Source organism: Polyodon spathula, chromosome 32, assembly GCF_017654505.1.
Source record: "Polyodon spathula isolate WHYD16114869_AA chromosome 32, ASM1765450v1, whole genome shotgun sequence".
NCBI lineage: Eukaryota > Metazoa > Chordata > Actinopteri > Acipenseriformes > Polyodontidae > Polyodon > Polyodon spathula.
This window is the reverse complement of record NC_054565.1, coordinates 6,827,756-6,851,831: the sequence shown is the minus strand read 5'-3', so window position 1 is coordinate 6,851,831 and position 24,076 is coordinate 6,827,756. Positions and strand designations below refer to the sequence as shown.

At 42.5% G+C, this 24,076-nt stretch overlaps 1 protein-coding gene across 1 annotated transcript in view; it reads left to right on the top strand.

Moving 5' to 3' along the window:
- The window catches only part of LOC121303302 (CUB and sushi domain-containing protein 2-like), a 132,932-nt gene that overhangs the window by 70,524 nt on the left and 38,332 nt on the right, over nt 1-24,076 (top strand). Inside the window, exons 6-15 of the mRNA XM_041233893.1 lie at nt 3,925-4,037; nt 5,257-5,334; nt 7,047-7,134; nt 8,615-8,739; nt 11,021-11,142; nt 14,246-14,349; nt 14,852-14,964; nt 19,537-19,719; nt 20,800-21,126; nt 22,524-22,718. Coding sequence (XP_041089827.1) covers nt 3,925-4,037; nt 5,257-5,334; nt 7,047-7,134; nt 8,615-8,739; nt 11,021-11,142; nt 14,246-14,349; nt 14,852-14,964; nt 19,537-19,719; nt 20,800-21,126; nt 22,524-22,718 — 1,448 coding nt within the window. The remainder of the gene's footprint in view (nt 1-3,924; nt 4,038-5,256; nt 5,335-7,046; nt 7,135-8,614; nt 8,740-11,020; nt 11,143-14,245; nt 14,350-14,851; nt 14,965-19,536; nt 19,720-20,799; nt 21,127-22,523; nt 22,719-24,076) is intronic.

Sequence of the window (24,076 nt, the reverse complement as noted above, 5' to 3'; positions counted from 1 at the left end):
TCCTGGGTATTGTGCCAGGCTTGGATCCCAGCGTGTGTCCCTGGAGGGGCAGCGTGCTGGCAGAGCTGTTCGCTCTGTACCGCTGTTTAGTGCACAGCCGTGATTTAACCTGACTGGAACACGATGTTGTGTCTGCATCTGTCCCAGGGGATAACCAGTTACAAGATTTTTTTTTAAACCTCTTGCAGTGTTAAGCACACAGAAATAGATTAGGTTTTTATTTTGTTTTTGTTTTTGCAAATCAGTTGGTCTATGTTTTATTTATTTTTTAAATAAGATGAATCAGCCAGATATTTTACATGGATTCCGTAGCCCGAAAAGAAAAACAGAACATTTATAACATGGCAATCCAACACGTTAGAATGGAATTTCATTTCTTGATTATTTATATAGGTCTCTCTTTCGAGCTTTAAAAAAAATGCATAATGAATAAATATGGGTTAAGTATTCTAAATAGCTGAAGATAGCTTGTACTTCCTGGGGTCATATCAGTGTGGGTGGTATTTAAAGGTGGTGGTGGGGGGGATTTTGAAAAGATTGTTCGTTTCAGTCCCTTCACAGAAAGTCTACATTGTCTGTTTTTTTCAAGCAAAATCCTCTCGCATTTCAGAGATATTAATCACAAAGCCATTAAAATGCTAAAATGTAACACCTAGAAGCTGCTGTGACCCCCATATCTAAAGGAGCGTAGCGCGGAATACATAACAGCTTGTGATTGAGCCCCCTAAACTGCAGCAATTAAGCTTGTCCTTGTGTGTTAAAGCTGCTTCGTGCTGAAATATATCTCAACGAAGGCTGTGTATTCTGTCGCTCTTTAATGAAATGGTATGAAATAAAGACAAGGAGCCTGGAGAGAATCAAATAGCCCTGTTGCAGGCTGTTGCAGGTTTGCATTTCTCTGCCCCGTCGCTTCACCTTCCTGCCTCTCTCATCTCCATGTTACTCAGTTTAGATGGTGTGAGGCATGAAGGGAAGGAAGGCACTGTTTATTTGGATCTAAGGGTTAAGTGGTGTGTGTGTACAATATAGCATCAACTTTGCAAGTGTGTCCTTGTTGATACTGAGATTCAAATTCTCTGTAGCAGCTGTTGACGGCAATTTAGAAATCTGTGTACCTACCTACACACACACACACACACATGCATACATGCACGCATGCACACAAACACACACACGCACACACGCACACGCATGCATGCACTCACACACACACTGGTTATTCGTTTTCAATTTCATTCACGGGTAAGTGAGATAGCTGGTAGGAAGTTGAATCCCTTGGCTGTATTGACAGTGCTTTGATAAAGAGGGTCAACAGGTGTGAAATCGAGTTGTTTTTTCCAGCGTGTGTCTTATGAAGAGACGTGTCCTTGATTGCCTGTGGGGAGAGGAGTTACCTAAACGCTTGAATAATGTAGCAAAGAGCCAGGCATTAATGAGCCATCTTTTACAGATGAAGGGTTTCAACAACATGTGTTTGTTCCAGATTCATGGTTGCGTGGCTTTGTTTAAATATCACCGTACAGCCGGCTCTTCGGGGGCTTAATTTCAAAAGTGCCTTTTGAACAAATGTCTGTAGAAGTGGTCCTCTATCCCCAATACTTTAGACAAGTTCACTTACAAGATCAGACATTTCAAGTTTAAGGCCAGAGAAACTTTCAAAATCCTGTTTGAATAAGTCTTGGCTTTATTTTTATATGGATTTAACTGGTTAGAATACCTTAATCAATGTTCACTATAGCTGTACTTGTCAATGGATATGGAGCTGCTCTCATATTTATTTATTTGGGTCCCTAGTTGGAACAGGGTCCTGGGCTGGAGTATAATGCATGCAGTGCACAGGGATGTCTACATGATCACAGGGCTTCACTGAAGCTGTTTGTATGGAATGAATTCCAGCCATGGATTTATACCCTCTTCTCTTTGGGTAATGTGTTGCTCTTATCTGTTTATGAATTATTAGTTTTATTGGTGTGTATGTAATGGACTGCGGGATACAGCTGTGTTTATCTCTGTTCTTAGTTTTGCTTTAACTGTAGGTTTTTGAGCAAAGCTTTTGCCAAAAGCCAGTTTCTAGCACAGTTAAAGATAATAGTGCAGGATCGCTCCAGCGAAATTGCAGGGTGTGAATCCTTTAGCTCCACTGAGATGTGTATCCGTTTGTAACTTCTACAATTACAGCAAAGCGATTTATTCGACGATATAGGTTGAAGACTGCAGCATCTTCTTATATTCTATTGTAGGGATTTATAATACCGCAATTGAAGAAGCAAATCTGGGATTTCATTTCAATCAAGAAAAGGATGGAATGAGTTATCAGGTTTTTTATAAATTTATTTTTTATCAAGGCCACAGCGATTTCTATTCAGCTTGTGAGAAAGCATACTGTTCTTTATATAATATCTGATTCGATGGCTAAGTAAAGTTTCTTATTCATGTTTCCAGCCTGTTTTTTTGGTTTCCTTAACAACAGAAACCTGGAGATTTCATGCAAAGGTCTACTTAACTCAAAACTCCACAAGGGTTATTTTTGCATCACCTACGATCAACGCACTGTTGGAATTTGCATCAGCAGCTGTTATAACACGCAGGACCAATAAACGTTTAGTCTAATGCTGTGTCTGTTGTGACCAAGAGGCTCACTGCACAAGCAAGTCCTTGCATTGCTGCCACCCCAGCTGTGCGGCCACTCGGTCTGCATCGGGAAAACCACCCAACCGAGGAAAGCAGGACCCAGGCAGCTGAGCTCAGCCAACGAATCGGAGTGGACTGCAGAGTGGCTGCCGTGAGTCCAACTGTGCTCAGACCCCTGCCACAGCTGGATCTGTGTTACCAGTGACACCGGCCCCTTGCACTGCCGCCATCCACACAAACTGAGGGCAGCCAGGCTCCTTCAAGCAACTTTTGCATGGATCATGCAAGTTTTTCAGTCACTGCAGTTCCCCACACAATAGCAGCCGTGAGCATTCTTAGTTGAAACATCGCTGAACGCAAAAAGTTTCACCGTCATTTGAAAAATCCTGAATGGATGGGTATCAAGACCTTTGAACACACACAACAAGCATAAGACTCAGCATAAGGAATTGGAGGCTTTGCATTGAAAAGCCTGGTTGCCAAGGAGGCTGTTATAATGAGCAAGGATGTACTTAATGTATGTGCACAAGTGTGTTTCATTATGCACAGCTCCCTGAGATATTACCTGGGTTCATGTTTAAATGGAGAAGCCCCAGGCCTCTCAACTGAATGTAAGCTCTTCTGCACGTTAATAACTCACAGTTAGACACTGAATGGCTGCTGGCTTCCATTCACGAAGCGTTTTAGTTAGAATTGACAGTTATAGTACTTTACCAACCCCCTCCCTGCATTTGCACATTGTTCTCACGCCTACACATTTGAAATATGTAATGCATATGTTTTGTCTTCTTCGTGTTCGCCTGCATATTAACGTTTATCTGCAGTTCTATTTCATACTTTGAAAAAATAAAACAAACAAAAAAACATTATCTATCTATCTATCTATCTATCTATCTATCTATCTATCTATCTATCTATCTATCTATCTATCTATCTATAAAGTATAGTTACCAGCAAAGTTTGTTTCTGTGCTTACTACTATGTTATTAATAATGGTATTCATTATGAAACTACATGGTTGTGATTAAACACAGTCTGTAATCTTGATAATAAACACTGGAGAATGAATAATCTTGGTGATGAACACTGGAGACTGAAGCTGATAGATACACAGTTTACTGGAAAATAAATACCTCTGGGAGTAGAAATACATATATTTGTTGTATATTTGATAAGTTATTATAAGTTATTATAAGTGATTACTTTTAACAAATATGTAATTTCGTCGTTGGCATGGATCTCATCAACTCTAGCCAACAGCCAGTTGAAGTTTTCCCCTCTTTATTGATGCAGGTTTACGGGCCTGAGTCTGCCGTCTCCGGTGATCAGCAGTAAGAACTGGCTGCGGCTTCACTTCACCTCAGATGGGAATCACAAGCAGAAGGGCTTCAGTGCACAGTACCAAGGTGAAGAGCTTCCCCTGGCATGAATCACCCGCGGTGTTAAAAACAGTACTGATCTGCACAAGGGCAGCCTAGTCAGAGCTACTCGACCTGTTGTCTCCTGTTTGGACAGCCTGTGGTGCATTGGACAGCAGGTCAGAGTCCCTAGCCATACAAGAGCCAAGGCTTTTGAGGGAATACCTCGTTACTGGTGTGCAGCACATCTAATGATGCGAGCGACTGAGATTCTGTACCTCCTTTTGGAGAAGATTAAAGACCTTGATCAAGGCTGAGCTGTGCAGCGTTGCCCTTGGATTAAGTACTGCTTCAGCATCACGCTACTGTCGAGAAACAAGAGGTCTGGAACCATTTGTGTGTGAGAGAGGGAGGGAGAGAGGTCCCGGGTTCTGGGCACAGGTGAAACTGTTGTTTGTGGTACCAGTATCTAAATAATATATTCCTGAGATTGCTGAACAAAACCCACCTTCAAAGCTTTCAGCTTTTTCTGAATTGAGAGGCTTGGTGTCAGAGAAAGGTGCAAGGGATTTACACTGATTACGGGAGAGGAGAGTGGAGGGGCTGCTTAAGAAGGTGATGGGATTACAGGTTTGACACAGAAAAAAAGGAAAATGGCTAAGTACATAAATAAATGTCGTATTGATTTCTGAACGCAACGGATAGCCAGTTTATCCGGGAGATAGTGGTGGCAGCTTAACATGGTACTTAGTCATATTACATCCATTTCCATTATACAGAAAGGGATGAAGAGATTAAAACAGGGTTTTCCCTTGATGGGACTGAACAGACGAGAGAAGGGCTTCTTCAATCTATGTATAACACAGGGGCGGCCCCCGGTCCGAGAAGTTAAAACAAATTATTGGCAGATCTTAATACTGCCGCCCTAGATCTGGTAACCCAGTTGTATTGTGTGTTTATGAACTGCATTTTGATTGTGTTCAGAGATTTTATTAAGAGGATCAATCAGTTTCACTTAAACAGAATGGCTTAAAGCAGGGTTAAAGGGCGACGGTATTAAGACCTGTCACAGCGTAGATCATTAAAGGGTGACGCTATTAAGACCAGCCACTGTGTAGATCATTAAAACAGACCCTGTGATATCTATTGTATGAAAAGAGCCCAGCTATGGCAAACAGCAAAGTTAAACAGGGTTTTTTTTTGCAGTGACTGGGGGGGGTTAAAAACCTTGCTGATCGCCCCTCTTGTTTTCTTTCTCTCTTTCCAGTTAAGAAAATGACAGAACTGAAGTCCAGAGGAGTGAAACTGCTTCCCAGTAAAGACAACCACCAGAAAATCTCAGTCTGTAAGTCTGTTCTGCAATGCAATCCTGCTTGAGCTAATCGTCAGCTGATTCCAGTGACCGTCCACCTTTCAGACTGCTGGCTTCGCCCTGCCACCCTCCTAACTGGGTTAAAAGGATGCAAAGTAATTTGGAACAAATATTAGCGCAGATTCCACACTGCAAGTTAAATGTTTTAAATGCACCCCGAGCGATCGATTATCAGAATTGATGGATCAGGATCTATTAAATTCACCTGAACAGAGACCGCTCTAAATAGTGCGACCATTCGGTTATTAAATAAGGCTGTTTGTGTACTAAGGCTATCAAAATCAAACATCTAAGAGTCTCTAACACAGGAATTGGGAACATATAATACAAAATGCAATACAGCAATGGACTACCTTGCCTAATATTAAGTAGACCCATTTCTGTGCTGATCGGCATCTGCGAAACCAGACATATATTACAACAGGAGCAAAAGAGTAAAAAGCGGATTATACCAAACAAAACGGTTAACGAAATAGATTAAAACAGTTCTATCTCAAGTTACATTCGACAGCACAATACTGATGAAAATGCCACATTAGGTAAGGCAGTCCCATAGTGTCTTACTGCACTGCATGTGCAGTATATTATAGTTCTCCCCTGTGAAAATCCTATTGCTAGATGGTATGTGGCCCAGCAAGTCTTGGCATCTGTGCTAATTGCCTGGTTGAGCCCATTCCAGTTGGAGTAAAGAATCTCATTCAATGCGAGCCCCATGATTAATACCAGGCAGCTGTGTTATTTACATTTCTATTACTTGAAGTCCATTGTAGGAAAATGTCACATTTTCATGTGGCAGCCCCAGGAGATGCCGCAGAAATTGAGTTACACAAATCCCCACCCTCTCCTGATCAAGATGCCCTTTCGTCTGGTATTAATATGCATGAGATCCGTAGTTATGTGAGTTTTCCTATCAACATATGTCAGATCTCGTTTCCAGGGCTGTCTGAGCCTTCAGCAGTTTTCAATCTCAGAGTCAGCTCTTGTTTTCCTGTCAGGGCAGAGATGATATAATAGGACTCCCTATAGCGGCAGTGAGCCATTCCGGGTTTTACTAGGCACCTAGTTAGAGAAACCATCTTCGTGACGAACAGATTTAAATTTGAATGCATAGTAATACCTGGAATGGCTCAAACCGCTATACCAAAGACCACTGCTGCCCAGGTTTTACTCCAAAGTGCTGCTCCAAATAATTGTGAAATAAAAATGATCATGTTATAAAACTAATAATAGGTCTTACAGAGTTTAAAGGCTGGTTCATACTTGCGATCACCGGGAAACAGTGGAGAGTCTAAAAATCATCCTCAGCAACGACCACACGAATCTGAACCAGCCTTTGCACCTCGTCCAGCCCAGAGCCTCTATGCCAATTCCAGGCGGTTTCAGTGTAGTTTTGTTTGGTATTGGAGATCCTTCCTCTTATAAAAGTTCACCATAGTAAAGTGTAATAAACCACAGTGAAAGCATGTCATAGCATAGGGAAGCATTGTAAAGAATAGCGAGGTATAGTAAAGCATGTTAATAAACATGGCAAACCAGGGTACACTGTGGTCAATGCACAGTATAATCATGGGAAAAGCATGGCTGAGAACTGCGACAATGCCGTGGTAAACTTTTATAAAGGGTCTGTCCAGGGTTGATGCAACTAGCGGCTGCAGTGCCCATCTTATGCCTGCCTCTCTCCCCAGTGTCACAGGTTGGTGTGTCCCAGGGGCTAAACATGTGCCCAGATCCGGGGATCCCAGAGCGAGGGAAACGAAGTGGATCTGATTACAGGTAATCCTGCAAGTGAGACCAGTAAATTCCCTTTTTCCCCAGGGGTGCATGCTATTCTTACATCACTACATAACACACACAAACACAAGTAAGCAAAAATAACACTTGTGGGGAGTCTACAGCGTATGAAAATGAACCCTAATGAACTCAATATCTGATAACCAGATTGCCCAGCTTGCCTTTGCTTTGTCTTAAAGGTCATAGCATGGTATGAATGCAGCGCACACAGAAACAGAAGAGCGTTTGCAGAGCTGCTGAGAATGTAACTAACTGACTGACCTCTCCATCACGCCATTTAAATACATGAATACTGCAGGCATTGCAGAAACACGTTCACGTCATTCTGAAGCAACCCCTTGAAGACAACCTGACTGAGCAACATGGTGAAAAGCAAGTCTTTGCCGGCTGCATCAGGGTTCTTCTTCACATCATGTTTGTTAATCTCTGGCAGGGGAGATGTGCTATGAAGTGTGACACAGGTAGAGCTCCTCAGTATCACTGCTGGGAAAGCTAACCCTGAGAAGCAGACACAGCTCGACGGTAGAGCAGGGGAGGAACCGTTCCAGACCAGGGCAGAATCCGCGGGGGACTCTCCGAGCTCCAGTGGGTTGTTCGCAGGAGTCAGAGCTATCTTTGTTGGAATTAAAGTACCACGAAGGTGAAGAAAAAACGATTTTCAAATTGTTATTGAGTCTTTGTCCAAGCTGGCTTTACCCCAAGGCCCCTAGCTGTGTCCTAATTGGTCTTCAACATCCTTTTCATTTTCCGCGTTTGGATCATGGTTTTATAACACCCCCATCTGTATTCTGCTTTTGTCTGGGACTGGCTACAGCCTTGGGGAGGAAGATTAAAATCAATGGAAGTCGAATCAAATGGATGACCTGCATTCCTATCTGCACTAGATGGGATGTGTCGGTAAATCAGAATTGAAAAAGCACATCTGGTCTGCTATTGTGCTGAAACTAGAGGATTGGAGAAACACATTTCCTATCTGCACCCAAAGAAGAGGGTGTGTGGTTAGCCCTTATACATACAAAGCAAGCAAAGGGACAATAAGGGTTCGAATGATACTGCCTAAATAACACCGACGCTTGGGGTTAATTTTACTCTTATGGGAGCTTTAAAAAAATGACCAAATAACAAAAAAAACTGAATGCAATTACTTAATGCTAACACTGCATACAATGCCAAAACAAATCTGCAATTTTATATCACAGTTTCTTCGTACTTTGTAAAAGCTGTTAATAAGAATAGGGCTGACATCAGTAAACTCTTATCCTGGGAAAGAGGTATGCGTTATTCCCCTTTGCTTTGACCCCATTTAGTTTCCTGAAGGAACGTATCTGTATTAAATGAAGGATTCGATAAATGTTAACGGAATTAAGTTTTTGTTTCTCGGGTTTTTTTTTTTTTTTTTTTATTCGCCTCTCTTCTCCTGATTGATGTTTCGTGTTGCTTTTGTGTTGCTCTCCTCTCCCAGGCTGGGGTCCAGCGTGCAGTTTTCCTGCGACGAAGGCTACGAGCTGCAGGGCTCCAAGAGCATTACGTGCATGCGAGTGAGCGAAACGTACGCTGCGTGGAGCGACCAGCGGCCCATCTGCAGAGGTGAGGGCTGAGCGACTGTGCTCCCCCCCCGCTTTCATTTTCCATCTCACGTTCCAGCTCCTCCTTTTCCTATCCTCTCCTTCCCTCCCTATCTCCTCTGTCCTGTTTCCCCTATTCTCTCCTCTTTTCTTCCCCTCTTTCTACTACAACCTCTCCATAATTTAAATTGACAAGCCATCATGCAAGTGTTGCAAAGTTAGTGCATAAATTACTGCACATAAAATCCAATCAGACAGCTTGGATCAGTGCGTCTATTTAGCATTTTCTGTGACACGACATATTGCGCTGAATGTATTCCTACTGCAGTCCTGTCACGTTGTTTTCAGAGCACGGCCTCTCTGGTGTCCAGTTTAATGTGTTTCTACCAGTACCTATTCCTTTTTTTTTTTGGTTGCTGTTTCTATTTCTGGCCAGTTGTCTTTCTCCCGAGAGTTAGGCAATCTGCCAGAGTGAAGTTTATGCTCTGGGATCTTTCCTTCCTGTCACCAGCCTGTCCTTCACGGCATCGGTGTGTGACAGGAAGAGAGGCTGGGAAAGACTGCAATCTTAAAGAATAACATACCTAAAAAAACCCTAGCATGACAGACCCAATCTCTGTTCATTGCTTTTAAATGACAGCATTTCTTAAAGCAAGGTTTGATACCCCAGTTTTTTTTTTTTTAAATACAGAATATATAGAAGGAAGGTGGCAGATTTTTTTTTTCCCCCCTAACAAATTTAGCAAATAATTATTTCCAGAAGCTAATAAGAAAAAAAACCCATAAAAATCATATTTGTGTGTTTCCTCGCGGCTCGGTATTTTGAATATATATTCTTATCCCTGAATTAGCATGAAATAATAGAAAAGAAGTGGAGAACTAAAAGACTGTCAGTGCAATAAAAAGGGTATTGGTAATAATGCTGTTATAGCTAGGTAAGAAAGTGGATTTCTGCTGAGCAATACCTGAGCACAGCCAAACAAATGAAAAAAAATATAGCAGTAAAAACAACAAATAAATGTGTGTCTTTTCTTTGTTTTCCTTTAAGAATTCTTACAACTAACCAGTCGTTTCCCTGAACCCCCCTTATTAGCTTGTTTGAAGAGCTGTGTTTCAAATTCCTTTTTCCAAGTCTCACACTGGCTGCTTTTTGAATTCCAGGCAGCAGAAGACCCTGAATAAACTGTGTCGGTTTAAGAGATTATTTTGGCAAACGCCGTGGACAAAGCAACAAAAAAAAAAGTCAAAAAGCGAAGGGTCCCTTGATTAATTCCTTTTTTTACAGGCTTGTGGCGTAAGCTTCCCAAAACGCAAATCTGTTTCTTACAATACCACTACTGAGTACAGTACAGCACAGTACAGCACAGTGGCTATACTGTTTACTGAGCAGGAGCCCCATAGGCATCAAAACAAGCCGTTAGTGAAGTATAAATGCTCACGAGATATACTCAGATGATCCAGACTATCATGTTCTATGCCTTCTTTTGAAGGAGGCTGCACTTTCCACAAGGTGTTTTAAAAACAAACACACCCACCATGAGTCATCCTGCACTTTCTTGTGGACCTAAAGCACCTTGGCTTGATCTTAAATGAATTGATTGCAACTTCTAATGGTCTCCCTGTGTCCTCACGCTCATTAAAACATTTCTCTCAATTTTAACAGGGGGTGTGTAACTGATATAGGACTAGAGGTCAACATTATAATGAGTTCAAAAGTAGTTTTTTTTTTTATTGAAGATGAAGATTTATTATGAGATGAAGCTTGTAAAAGCTGATGGATTCATTCCTTTCCAGTATTTGAGGCTTTAAACCTGCTCTCAGCAAAGTGACCCATGAGGTAAATCACATGATTTTTTTCCAGGTATCCTGTGGGTACATGATGCTTAAAAAGGTTATTTGCTGTAATGTGGTAAAGGATAGGTAAAGTGTTATAAAGTGTATTATAAACCTCACAGATTGTCTAAGCCAATCAGGTTTGAGCAGAGCGCTCATTAACCCACTGGTAGATGCCTTCTAAAAGCTAACAGGGCTTTATAGTCTTGTTATTCCCTTTAAATGGAAACATCAAAACTAAAGCAGCCTCAGAGAACCATAGCGTTCATTACCTGTAGATAAACTGACCTGGTCTTGTGTTCAGTGGCTTCTCCTTCAGCTTGGGACACCTAACTAGCAGTAATCTGCAACAGGTGATGACAGCTGCCTCGGGCGTTAACGATTCAGGTGAAGTTTCTGGTTGAGGGGTTTGTGTGGACGAGTAATCGGTTCTATAATATAACAAGCTTTTTTTCTGTTCCTCTCTCCAGCGCGGATGTGTGGGAGCCACCTGCGAGGGCCGAGTGGAGTCATCACATCTCCCAATTTCCCTGTCCAGTACGATAACAACGCCCACTGCACCTGGGTCATCACTGCCTCCAGCCCTGCCAAGGTCGGCCCGGCGCGCTTTGCATTAGAAACGCCTCTGTTTTATCACACACTCTATCTGCAGCGGTTGTCATTAGTCTTGCTCAGATGTCATTATCCTGATGGTGCAAAGCACAGAATCTTGACAGTATTGCCGTCTAGCGGTCTTTAGACACCAGGCAACTATAGAAGGAACTGCTTGTAGGGAACATTTTCAAAGCATCATTCAACGTTTTCAAGGTTCAAGCATCAAAATGCAGCTTGTTTGAATTGTGTTTCATGGACATCACTCTCTGCTTGTGTGAGGCCCAGTATTGAACTGAGGTGCGCTCTCTGTCTCACTTTCACAGATGTAGGGGGATGAATTCCTGCTGTATCTAGTGACATTATACTCAGCTCTCATGAGCACTAAGCTCATAAGCACCGAACAATAATAATAATAAAATTAACTGATTAAAAAAAAAAATTAGATGTTCTTGCATCTGCACTTTTAAAATATTAATGGTTTCATATTGTAATTCAAAAGCATCAACACTTATCTCTAAAGCACAGGGATATTGATGTTCTAGAACAACACAAACTAATACATTGCAATAAAGCAGCACTGGATTCTTGCTCCTTGGATGTATTACAGCTCAGAGCCTTGCACCCAGGGAGCCACACAGTCGCTAAGAATACAACTGCAACAAGTTGTAACAGCAGCCACTGAGAACCCACTGCAGAGCCATAGAGCTGTCAGGAGCCAGCTCTGCTGCACTATATTGAATAGGAACAAATTAGCAAATTAGCTCCTGCCAGCAGGGAACCAAATATATATATATAATCGTAGGTGTGTGAGTATGTGTAATGATCTTTTAAGCATCTCTCCTACCTTGGTAGTTCATTTTTTCCCCTCTGGATAAGTTGCCATTGCCCTGAATGGAGGGGAGTGGTTAAGATGACAGGGCTATATCGCTGTGCTGTGGGGAAGGAATGACTTTCCTTGCTTGTTCAAGGCCGCAATATGGCTCTCTTGCCAAACATTTCTTTTTTTATAGCGGCATGAACAAATGGATTCGCGAGTCTGTGTCCTTATCAGGAAAGCATTGTCTCCCTGTGCGCAGGCCGTGGGTGACTTTCACTGCAGTTCAGTGCAGTTCATAACATGGTAATAGGGGCTTCCTTAGGGTTTAGGGTTGGGACTGGGGTTTGGGGTTCAAGATTAAAGCTCAGTGTAAGTGATTTGGTTTTATTGTTAATTGATTTAAATAGGCACAACATTTTTTTGTGAAATGTTTCTTTTTGTTTGTTACCGGTAGTCTATCTGTGAGGGAGTGGGTTCTAGAATATTAGGGTTATGGTCAGGGTTAGTGTCAGGGTTAGGGTTAGGGTCAGGGTTATGGTCAGGGTTAGTGTTAGGGTTAGGGTTAGGGTTAGGGTCAGTGTTAGTGTTAGGGACATGGTTAAGATTTGAGTTAGGGGTATGGCTAAGGACAGGTTTAGTGTTAGAGTTAAAATACTAAAATGAAAACTTTTGATTTTGGCAGTGAGGAGGACTGAAATGTATCAAAAAGTTTAGAATTTGCACACTTTTATCGTAAAAAAAAAAGGCAAATAGGAACATGTCAAGGCGGACTACATTTTTACTATAAGGACCTGGCCCCTGATATTGAAATCCCTCCTCTGAAATCTACAGCTGCTGTCTTCATTATCCTCGGATAATCAAGCTGCATACAATACCATTTTTTGTTCAGCGCGCATCTTCGACAATGAATAGAAGCCATTTCCCACGTGCCTCACCCTATTGCGAAGGGCTCTCTATTCCCTTGATTGCTTTCCTCAGCTCTCCTGCCAGCATATCTGTTATGTGGAGGACACACAGGAATGTATTTCCAATTTATTTCTGTATTACTTTTACAAAAAACACAATACGTGCCGAATGTCAGGAGACGGATACTTCTCTTTCAATCACTTGCACAATCACAAATCGAACCAAAGCTTACATTTAAATCTGATACACGTTGTTTATTTGTTGCTTTAAAGCCTATGAAATTAAAATAAGTCTGCGCGGCTTGTAATCAGTATTTCATGACTTAAAAAAAAAAAAAAATGAGCCACTCTTCCTCTTAACGAGTTCTGCGATTTAATTAATCAGAGTTTTTCTCCAAGCCCATTTCCCACGATCGAAAGTTCTTGTAAAGTGCAATGCAACAAGATTACCAGCCTAAGCATATCACAAGTTAATTGTCTTTTTAATCACCAAGGTCTAGTAAAGACCTTGGTAATTTTTAACTCTGTTGTAATTAAGTACATGTCACTTGGACTAATGATGTGGATCGTTTAACAACCCTGCATTATTCCTGTTAATAAAGTTGCACAATCTAACATCATCCCTAGCACTGCCAAATCATGCACTTTGAAACATTTATTAACAATTAATTTGCTTGATTTTCCCTTACTGGACCCTACAGACCTCTGGATCTTTCAGTCCATTTCAACCTAGCAATCAAGCTAATTAACTGAACCCGTTAACATTAATTAAACAGTTAAAGTCCTGGTAGTAACAAGGCTACGGACTGTTCAGTTGAATAGTTAAAGACACAGGCTTGGAAGAAGATCCTGGACTGAAAAGGAATGGACAGGAAGAGCCTCCAACACATGCCTCTGGACTGGGAGGAGGGGAGGAGGGTCGAGGGTGCTCTGTAGCCCAGGGACAGATAACTCCGGTCCGTTACCTATATTCCATTTCAGTGTAATTCAGCTCATTGACACATTTACTGTAGGACTCGATTGGGGGTTTGATTGGTCCGCCTAATACCCAAAGGCTTGGTTGAAACAAATACCTGGACCGGAAGTGCTAGGGCTGCCTAACTTGGCAATTCCATGAAGCAAGCTTGCAATTCTTGGACATGCATGTACTGCAAATGAAAGGTTGTGTCTTTTTTATTTCCAGCATATATCTAGGCTCAGTCAACTAAATGTAATTATGGACGTTTTAAGAAATGAACTTACTTTGTGAATAGCAGTCCCTTGGTTCGTATTGCAGTGGATAAGGTCCCGTTATGTCTGAAAGTGGGTGATATATTCTGTAGCTGCTGAGCTGCGGAGACATTTCGATCCTGGGACCTGACCCCATGTGTTCCCTGCAGGTGATCAAGCTCTCGTTTGAGGAGTTCGCCCTGGAGCGGGGCTACGACACGCTGACCGTGGGGGACGGGGGACAAGTCGGGGACCAGAAGACAGTTTTTCATGTGTGAGTAATTTGAAATTGGTTAAACGGAACTGGTTGCGATTCTGCTGTGGTTGATCCGCTGCATTTCCAGTTGTGTTGTTTTGGGGGGTTGAATTCTGGTCCAGGTCATAGGTTAAATGAGTTCATTGACCTGAATAAATGGTTCAAGCAATCTAAACGTCCCTAACCAAATACATGCATTGAAACCACAAGATTGCATAAACAACAGTGCATTATTGAAGTAGTGTGAATAGGGTATTAATACTGACCCCTTTATTACCATCATAAGACATTAAAAAATACACACCACAAGCAGCTTGATTTGATCCAGATATTGACTCCGTTACTTCACTCGATAATCCCTGATCTGTACCTGGACAGCCTTGGTCAGCTGCTCCGTATGCACTGTCCACTGGTACCTGCATTGTCAGTGGATCAGCCAGTCGTGCATGGCAGGGGTTTATCTCACTATGGCTATAAGAGCAGGGTCAGCCTGGTTAATGGTTGGTCTCTCTTGGTCCAGGTTAACTGGCACCACCACTCCAGATCTGATTGTCAGCACCAGTCACCAGATGTGGCTCCTCTTCAAGACGGATGAAACCAGTGGCTTGCTGGGGTTCAAAGTTTCTTATGAAGGTAGCGTACCATTTTAATTATTTTGGCTTGGATCTACACCCACCCCTCCACACACTTGCCTTACCTGTTTTATTTTGTACATATGGAACATCACAATAATAATAATAATAATAATAATAATAATAATAATAATAATAATAATACAGTTTAAGAAGTTGATCTGTGGCTCTGCTGGTCCTGTAAATCCGTTTGGAAGCTGAGAAAGCATCATAGCCAAACCGTACACATCTGAGGTGATTTGAAATATTTATAGCTCCAGGAGGGGGGTGGGGGTTCAAAGGTCATCGTGGCCTCTGGGGCTCAATGACTTCAGACAGACAGGCTTTCCGGACTACCCGGTAACTGATTGAAATTGCTACAGTTTTACAACCAGTATCAGAAAAAGCCTTCCATTTCCCAGGAGCCTGTGTGGTGTAAACATGTAGGGTTACAAATATAAAATTACCCTTCAACCTTTTGACCTCTCTGGTTCAACCAAAACTGAACAAAATGACAACTCAAGTATAACACAGTTAATTTTTCATAAGGTACCATCGTGCGTGACCCAGAGAGGATCTCAGCACTTAAATATAATCACAGCCACATTTCATTCAGCAATTCTATTCGGCATCTACCTTTCAAACTGCATGTGTGTCGGCCATTGGCACGCTCATGTGCAATTGATTTCAACAGACAATGGGGATATCTGAGGCTGCTTAGATGGTGTCTTCTTTGCATACGATGACATGAAACCTTCCTTCTAGACCTGAGCATTTGAGGTCTTAGCAGCCTTAGCATTTTCCATTAGCCCAAGCAAGAAGACCCGTTTGGCCCGTATGAGCTCATCCGGTTCCTAGCAGCTGATGGATCTTAAAACTCTGTCAAGTTGCGTCTGAACAGATGTTGGGTCTGAGGTGTTTCTGCCTGAACAACATGACTAGATAACCCATTCCATACCCTCATCACTCTCTCCAGCTGTGCTGTTCATTTGCCAGCGATTTGGCAGATCAAGCCCAAGGCAGCATTTCTGTACTTAAAAAAAAAAAAAAAAAAAAAAAAAAAAAACTTAATAAAATTGTTTTTTAATAAATTTTAGTACGAATTTCATTTATAGAAGGATGAACTTCCAGGTACCCTGGGTAATTTGTAATGTTTCCTGTCGTTTTTTTTTTAATATATTTTTGATATGGATAAAAAAAACAAAAAGAAAATTAAACTGGTAAGAAATGTTCAACAGAAAATAAGAATCTAAAAAGACGTTTCTCGTGCTGGTTTAGGGTTCGCTTATCATCTTTTGATCTTCCAGCTCATCAATGATTCAGCTGCAAACCGCATCTGTGTAAGAGAAACCCCAATCAAACACAACACTTGCCAAACTGGAAGTCAGCCGAATGCAACATGTAATAATGGGTTTGCTTTTCAGCAGAGAAATAAGTCATTTTAATAAGTTTCAAATCAAGTTCAAAATATGTAAGTTGTTGTGTAAACAACCTAAAGAGCTGAAATACTGTAATACGCCATTTTCTAGCGTGACGGCACCAGGGATAATGGATTATTCCACTGACTCGAGAGGGCTTTGTCCCTGGCCTGTAGCTCTCAGTGTCTCATTGCTTTCTGTTCTGTTTGAATTAGGTAGTAGCAAATTATTCCTGCCTTCAGCTCGATAGGGAAAACAAGCGTTGTGCGTTTGTGGTGGTGATGTGAACGTTTTGGATGTTTTGCAGCTGTGTCTGCACTGACTTGCTGGTTATGAAATATTCTTTTCAGACCACCCCTGCCCACCGCGCCGTAAACTGAATCTGATCTGAAGGAAGCTCCCTCTGTCTCCTTAAAGCAGAGTTCTGGAGACACTAAAAAGAAGAACGTGGAACAAAACCCACGGATTGAAAGTACAAGCTTGACGTCCGCTGGAATGAGTCGTAAAATAGAACTGAGGCTTGCATAATCCCATTTCTAATTCCGGATATTTATGGTTAAAGATCTGAAGGATTTGCATACTGTCCTTCCAGCTCCCGGCGGTCGCTCGTAAAATGTTACACTGCATTAGAATGCTTGATTTCCTCAGTGACTCTCTGTTTTTATAGACAATGGAAACTGCAGGACATTGCTTAAAGAAACTTCATTTATTAAAACGTAGGTTGTTTCTGTTTTAAACATTGTATCTTTGCTCCCTGCAGCTATTCATTTATATATATATATATATACAGTAATGACCAGCACCTTTCTAATCACAGTGTTTAGTGTGTTTAGATCAACAGCAGATGCTTCCTCTTCTCTTTTACTTGCATGATGTGGAGTTCAGTGTCTTGCTAAATGTACACAATGCTGTGAGAAAGCTGGGTTTAAAGTAACTAGTGGTGCTGTTTTAAGGATTTAAAAGGCAGTGAATCAAAAAGCAACGCCATTTGTACTTCACGCTGCCTCACTTTACACAGGAACCCTCGGGTTTATCTAGGAAGCTACGTTGGTTCTGTTGATATGTCCCTGTTGGGTTCCAGAGTCCAAAGCAGTGTTCATTACCTGCTTGGTATTTGACTGCAGTGGCAGACTGGCCAGTTACTGACAGCTAATGCATACTGTGGAGGGTATTAATGCTATTATAATAAACCAAATATGACTTTTCATGACTGAAGACATTTATATTGTGGACTGGTTCACTGCTCGGAACTGATTTGGAGATTCTAGAGTCTACTGAGCTGTAATGACCGTTCTACTGTAAACCTGATTGGTTGAGAAGTCTATTTCACCTGTGAGGGTTATGGTTTACTATCTCTATAGCTGAAAGGTATTCCTGTGCAATTTCCACGGCACAAAAGAAACTGTCCCATGCGTTATTTCTACAGGAGAACCTAGTACAGAAGCCCGGAAACACACAGCATATGGTCCTATATAAAACAGTCAGGAACCATCCCTTATTCTGGGGTTGTGACAGCTTTCATCACTTGAAGTCAATATGGTGTGAGTGTCTCAGCAGCCAGCAGGTCTGAGGTCAGGAATGAGATAATCGCTGGACCGTGCTTTCCATCAGCTGTCTCTGACCGCTCCTTCAGCCCAGGGCTCTGTTCCTCGACAGAAGAGGGAAAGCTTGATAAATGATGCTGTTGGGTTTATTTATGGAAAAATCATCGAGAGGAGTTAGATGCGTAATATGCTGCATTTATTATCTGTGTGGTTTTGAATTTTGCCGTGTGGTACTCACAAAACAAAAGCATGCTACATTAGACGTGGATTTTGCATTTGGTGTTGATAAGCTGCCTTGGTAAAATGTTTGCTTACCTAAACTTTAAATATTTCTAAAGACTGTATAAATGTTTATTGTCGGTGCTGGTGTTCACCAAATCCAGTAGCTGTTAGGGATCCCTAATAATTCAGGTAATAATAAGTATTATAACGTTCCTATTCCATGTTATACCAAAGTGTATAACCGGTTAGATTGTGATCTCCTGTTTCACAGAGTCATTCTAGCACAGTCCTAATGGATGAGTGCTGGCACTTAATTTCTCGCCTTAATTTGGCTCCTATTGCATCATAAGCTGCATTGCATTTTTAGTTCCAATTTCCGTGCTGGGTTTCTGCATTCCAAACTCAAACACAAACGTCCGTCTCTCTCTCTCTCTCTCTCTCTCTCTCTCTCTCTCTCTCTCTCTCTCTCTCTCTCTCTCCTCAATAGACTGAAAAGCTTTAGTACATTGAAGTTGTTGGTGTCTCTCACGCTGTGACGGGGAGACATTCCTTTTCAACAACCAGTCACTGCTGTTTGCTTTCCGAATGTAAATTGAGAAAGAGTGTATTTCAGATTCAAGTTTTTTGGCTCCCTGTCGAGTTCAACATTCAGGCGCACACCCTCCCTGCTTCTTATAGAAGAGTAGAGAACTGATGTGACAGGCTATAACAAGGGAGCTTGCAGATTCAGGAACTGGCCCCATTACAAATGCATTACAAGCATGGCAGTGATAGCCAGACAGACATTACTCTGCCCAGTTCTCCTTTTATTCTGTCTGTTAAATATGCATGCCATTGCGTGGCAGGTGTGTGACAAACAGGGCCCTTTGTAGTTTTTAATTTTAGCTCTAGGATGTACTGTACTGAAGAGGCTCCTCTGTAGCTGACACTGGGTCAGGGTGGCCTTGCTGAGCACAGGCTGGCCGTCTGTATGTGTTTGTAGGTTTCTCTGCGACGTTGTACATGGGACTCACCAATGCCAGTGCATTGCTTTTGCAGTGGGGAAAAAGTTGGATCATCCAGTGCTGGTAAACACTCTAACAGCCTTGCTGTTGCAGGAGTTCAGTTTCTCGATGGATTTATTAATGATGCAGCATGTAAAACTTTAGGTAAAAAACAAAAAAAATAAATAAGAAACTAAGTCACGTAGACTTTGCTTCAGTGTACCGTACACAACAGATGACACAAGCCGAAACGTTAACGTTATTGACGATATAGATGCAACAAACCAAATAAATTGTCTCTCGGAGATTGTGTTTAGACCTCAGTCCTGGCGAGGGATTGATCCCGCTCTCTTCCAGTTCAGTGTCTGTAATAATGACCAAGGTGCCCAAGTCACAGATGGCTTCTCTGTATCTTATGTTTTTGCAGAGATCGAGCAGGGGAGCTGCGGGGACCCGGGGGTACCGGCCTACGGCAGGAGAGAGGGCTCCAGATTCCTTCACGGGGACACTCTGCGGTTCGAGTGCCAGCCCGCCTTCGAGTTGGTGGGGCTGAAGAGCATCACCTGCCAGAAGAACAACCAGTGGTCTGCCAAGAAACCCAGCTGTGTCTGTGAGTGGGATTGAGAGTCCATCCCAGCGCCGGCTTCCTCTCTCTTTCTACTTGTTCTCTCCCTCCTTTCCCCCTTTTGCTCTCTCTCTCTCTTTCTCTGTTATTTAAAGTGTTAATGCATCCAAATGCAACTCCTGCCAGGTCCTCTCTCTCTCTCTTTCCTCCCCATCACACTCTCTCACTTTCTTTATCCCTCCCTCTCTCTCTCTCTCTCCTACCTCCCTTGTCTTATTCCACCCCCTCTCTCCTTCCCGTGCCACCACACTCTCTCTATCCCTTTCATTGCAGCATACATAATGCTAAAGAAATGAAAAGAAAATGAAAAAATGATAACAAAAATCAATGGTGACTCAAAACAAATGATATAAAATGATTAAATTGCTAATTAGCTGATTGAAAGTGAGAGGCAGTATATCTTTTATTGTAAAAGCTCCATTTCTTCTATGAAACACATTGATGCAATGTGAATCATGTGTGATCCACACACACACATACCATACAAATTACTAATTACGCATATCGATTGACAAATTGAACATAAATAACCAGGCACTGCCTCTGGCTATCATAGAAATAATCAGAGTCTTTTACCTTATCTGACATCACTGGTGCATAGGGTAAGAGAAGGGGGAGGTAGATTGAGCTAATCTCATCAATCATATCTCCCTAGCCCGGCATGGCTAATGACTTCATAAATCAACCAGAAAACCCTGGCTTAGTTTACCTCTCCCACACCTTGTAAACCTGCATAAACATCTATCAGAATGATACCACAAACTTGCTGTGCTGAAGGGGAAATTAATAAATAATAATGATACTGCTATGACTACGACTACTAACCCTACTAATAATAATAACTGGTGGTGAAAGGTTGGTGTACAGCTGTACATTATCATGGTTGCATTCAATCTAGATTCCTCACTCCCTCTCAGCTCTACTGTATTCTCCAGGTTGTGTATTCACTCCTGTTCTAGATTCCTCACTCCCTCTCAGCTCTACTGTATTCTCCAGGTTGTGTATTCACTCCTGTTCTAGATTCCTCACTCCCCCCTCTGCCCTGTTCTTCTCTCTGATCCTCAGTTTCCTGCTTCTTCAACTTCACCACCCCGGCAGGCGTGCTGCTCTCCCCCAACTACCCGGAGGAGTACGGGAGCAACATGCACTGCGTGTGGCTGATCATCGCCAAGCCCGAGAGCCGCATCCACCTGGCCTTCAACGACCTGGACGTGGAGCCGCAGTTTGATTTCCTGGCTGTGAAGGACGGGGGCAAGGCGGAGTCCCCCGTGCTGGGCACCTTCTCCGGGACCCAGGTGCCCTCCCCCCTGACCAGCAGCGGGAATGTGGCCAGGCTTGAGTTCCTGACAGACCACTCCAACGCCAAGCGGGGCTTCAACATCAGCTTCACCAGTGAGTACCGGTCCGGCATTGTATAGGCATCTTATAGAGGATTCTCCATCCACCCTTATGAGTTATACAACACAGCCTGCCATGCACGGTCAATGATTATTGTGTTTATATAACAAATGCAATGCCTGGCAATGTGTCACCTTGAATTAAACAGCTGAATTCAGAGAGTTTTCCTTTGATCAGACTCATTCTATCATTGGATTTAAATGAATGCAAATAATAATAATAATAATAATATTAAAATGCTGTTACCAGGCACAATTGCCAAGGTAGACTTCTGAATGTCAGATAAAATAGGGCTCAATGTTAACTACAGTGTACAAGCTGGGCTTCACTGTGTAGGCGTTTAAACACACACACTGGAGGCTGAAGGCTGGAGTGCTACCTGGTGGGTCCAGCCACCTCCGTGATGAGCCCGGTGATAAGCCAGGGCTCGAGGGAGTACAGAGTCATGCAACACCTCCAGCACCTCTCATGCCACTCTGTTTCTGTCCCCTTCACACTGCTTACTCGAGAAACACTGTGCGCAGAGTCTGTCACTTAGCTTACCCAGTTAAGCGAGACAGACATATAAGCAGACGTGAGAGGGGTTAGATATGATATGATAGGCAGGTATTGTAGGTAGACAGACACTGAAGATACTGTGTGTGTGTGTGTGTCTATATATATATATATATATATATATATATATATATATACAACTTTCCCTTGATAAATGTATGTTAAACATACTGAAACGTTGGGAAGTTGGCTCTTTTTAGCAGAAACTATAGATAGATAGATAGATAGATAGATAGATAGATCGATAGATAGATAGATAGATAGATAATACTAAGGGGTGTCTGATATTATTTAGTATCAGGGTTCCAAGTCTTTAACACCATGTGACTATGTAACACCCCTTTCTGAGCTGATGCATTATATCACTCATGTTAATTAAGAAGATGACGAACTCTATTGCGGGGCTTGTAGCTGGATTAATAAATGAAATGAAGGTGATGGATGAGGCAGAAAGTGAGTTTGGGGAGAGGGTATTAATCAGCACGCCTGGTGTCAGCACAGATCTGACGCAGCCTCGCACTGCCCGCTAAGGACTGATGGCTTCTTCACTTCCACATTTCTCTTATTTAAAACCACATAAGCCTTTCTAGCAAAAAATAAAATAAAAAGTACATTTGCAATCACTTTTAAAAGTATTATCTATTAAGTGAGATGGTTTGAAAAAACGACCACTAGAGGTGTGCCGCGATAATATCTGCTCCCTCTGACGTGTTAGAGACTAATTCCAGTAATTCTGTGGACCCAGGTGGAACAGACTCTCAGATTCAGTTGTATTTGATTTTACTGAGATCAGTGTGATGACAGGAGCTATAAAAATTCGACTTCTCTCTGTCCAGCGTTCCGCCACAATGAGTGCCCCGATCCCGGCGTTCCGATAAATGGGAAGCGCTTTGGTGACAGTCTGCAGCTGGGAAGCTCAGTGTCCTTCCTGTGTGAAGAGGGCTTCCTCAAAACCCACGGGTCGGAGACCATCGCCTGCATCCTGAAAGATGGGAATGTGGTGTGGGACAACGCTGTTCCAAGATGTGAAGGTATGCAGGCTTTCAATAGCAAGCCAGACGGGTTTTTCCATAACAAAGGATATTATTGATCCTTTTCCATGTCCCAATACTGGGAGGGGGTAGAGTGTTTTCTTGAGATTTATAAGATATTTCAAATTATGTTAAATATAAATGTTACATAGAGGTTCAAAATCACCCCATGAGGTTTGGAGAGTGAACTGCTTCCTCCTCTACGCATTAAAAGAAGTCCAGGCCTGACTTGGGGAATAGAGATTCAACTGATCCCTCACCCCCTAAGATGATGGGGATGGTCCCCCCAGTCCAGAGCAGGCTTGAAGCATGGAGAATGAACTGCTCCCTACCTCCTTCACCCACTAAGAGAAAGGGTGCTCCTTCCATTCCAGCACAGGATTGAGGGATGGAGACTGAACTGCTCCATCCCTTACGAGAATGGGTGGTCCCCCCAGTCCAGGGCAGGCTGGAGTCATGGATTCTGAACTGCTGCCTCTTCTACAATCTAAGAGAAAGGGTGGTGCCTCCAGTCCAGGGCAGGCTGGAGTCATGTATTCTGAACTGCTGCCTCTTCTACAATCTAAGAGAAAGGGTGGTGCCTCCAGTCCAGGGCAGGCTGGAGTCATGGATTCTGAACTGCTGCCTCTTCTACAATCTAAGAGAAAGGGTGGTGCCTCCAGTCCAGGGCAGGCTGGAGTCATGGATTCTGAACTGCTGCCTCTTCTACAATCTAAGAGAAAGGGTGGTGCCTCCAGTCCAGGGCAGGCTGGAGTCATGGATTCTGAACTGCTGCCTCTTCTACAATCTAAGAGAAAGGGTGGTGCCTCCAGTCCAGGGCAGGCTGGAGTCATGGATTCTGAACTGCTGCCTCTTCTACAATCTAAGAGAAAGGGTGCTCCTTCCAGTATCTGGTAGGGCAGAAAGCATTGTGGGGAAGATCAAATTGCTTTTGCCTGTGCTGCACCTGTTCCAAAGATAAATGAGAGGCCTTCACTTTCTGTCAATCAGGCACCTTCCATTCACACTGCATCAATCAGAATAAAAAATAAATAATATAAAAAAAAAAAAAAAGCAAGTTCGACTCCACTTGGCTTTGTCAGGCAAATATTAATGGGGCATTGCAATATGTGTCTGGATTTAAATTATAAGATGTCACGCTTACTATTTATTTATTTATTTATTTCTCTGAACAAATGTAATACTGCTACGTATCTTATTCATAGCTGCCTCATGATTCAGATGAATTTCAATATTAAAAAGGCACTCTTCGGTTCTAATTGGATTACAGTTTCTCTGGAGTGGGCTGCCTGCTTTATCGCATTGTTTTAAAGAGGCAGTGATCCTGACTCCAAGGCCTAGATCCCAGCTCCTGCTTC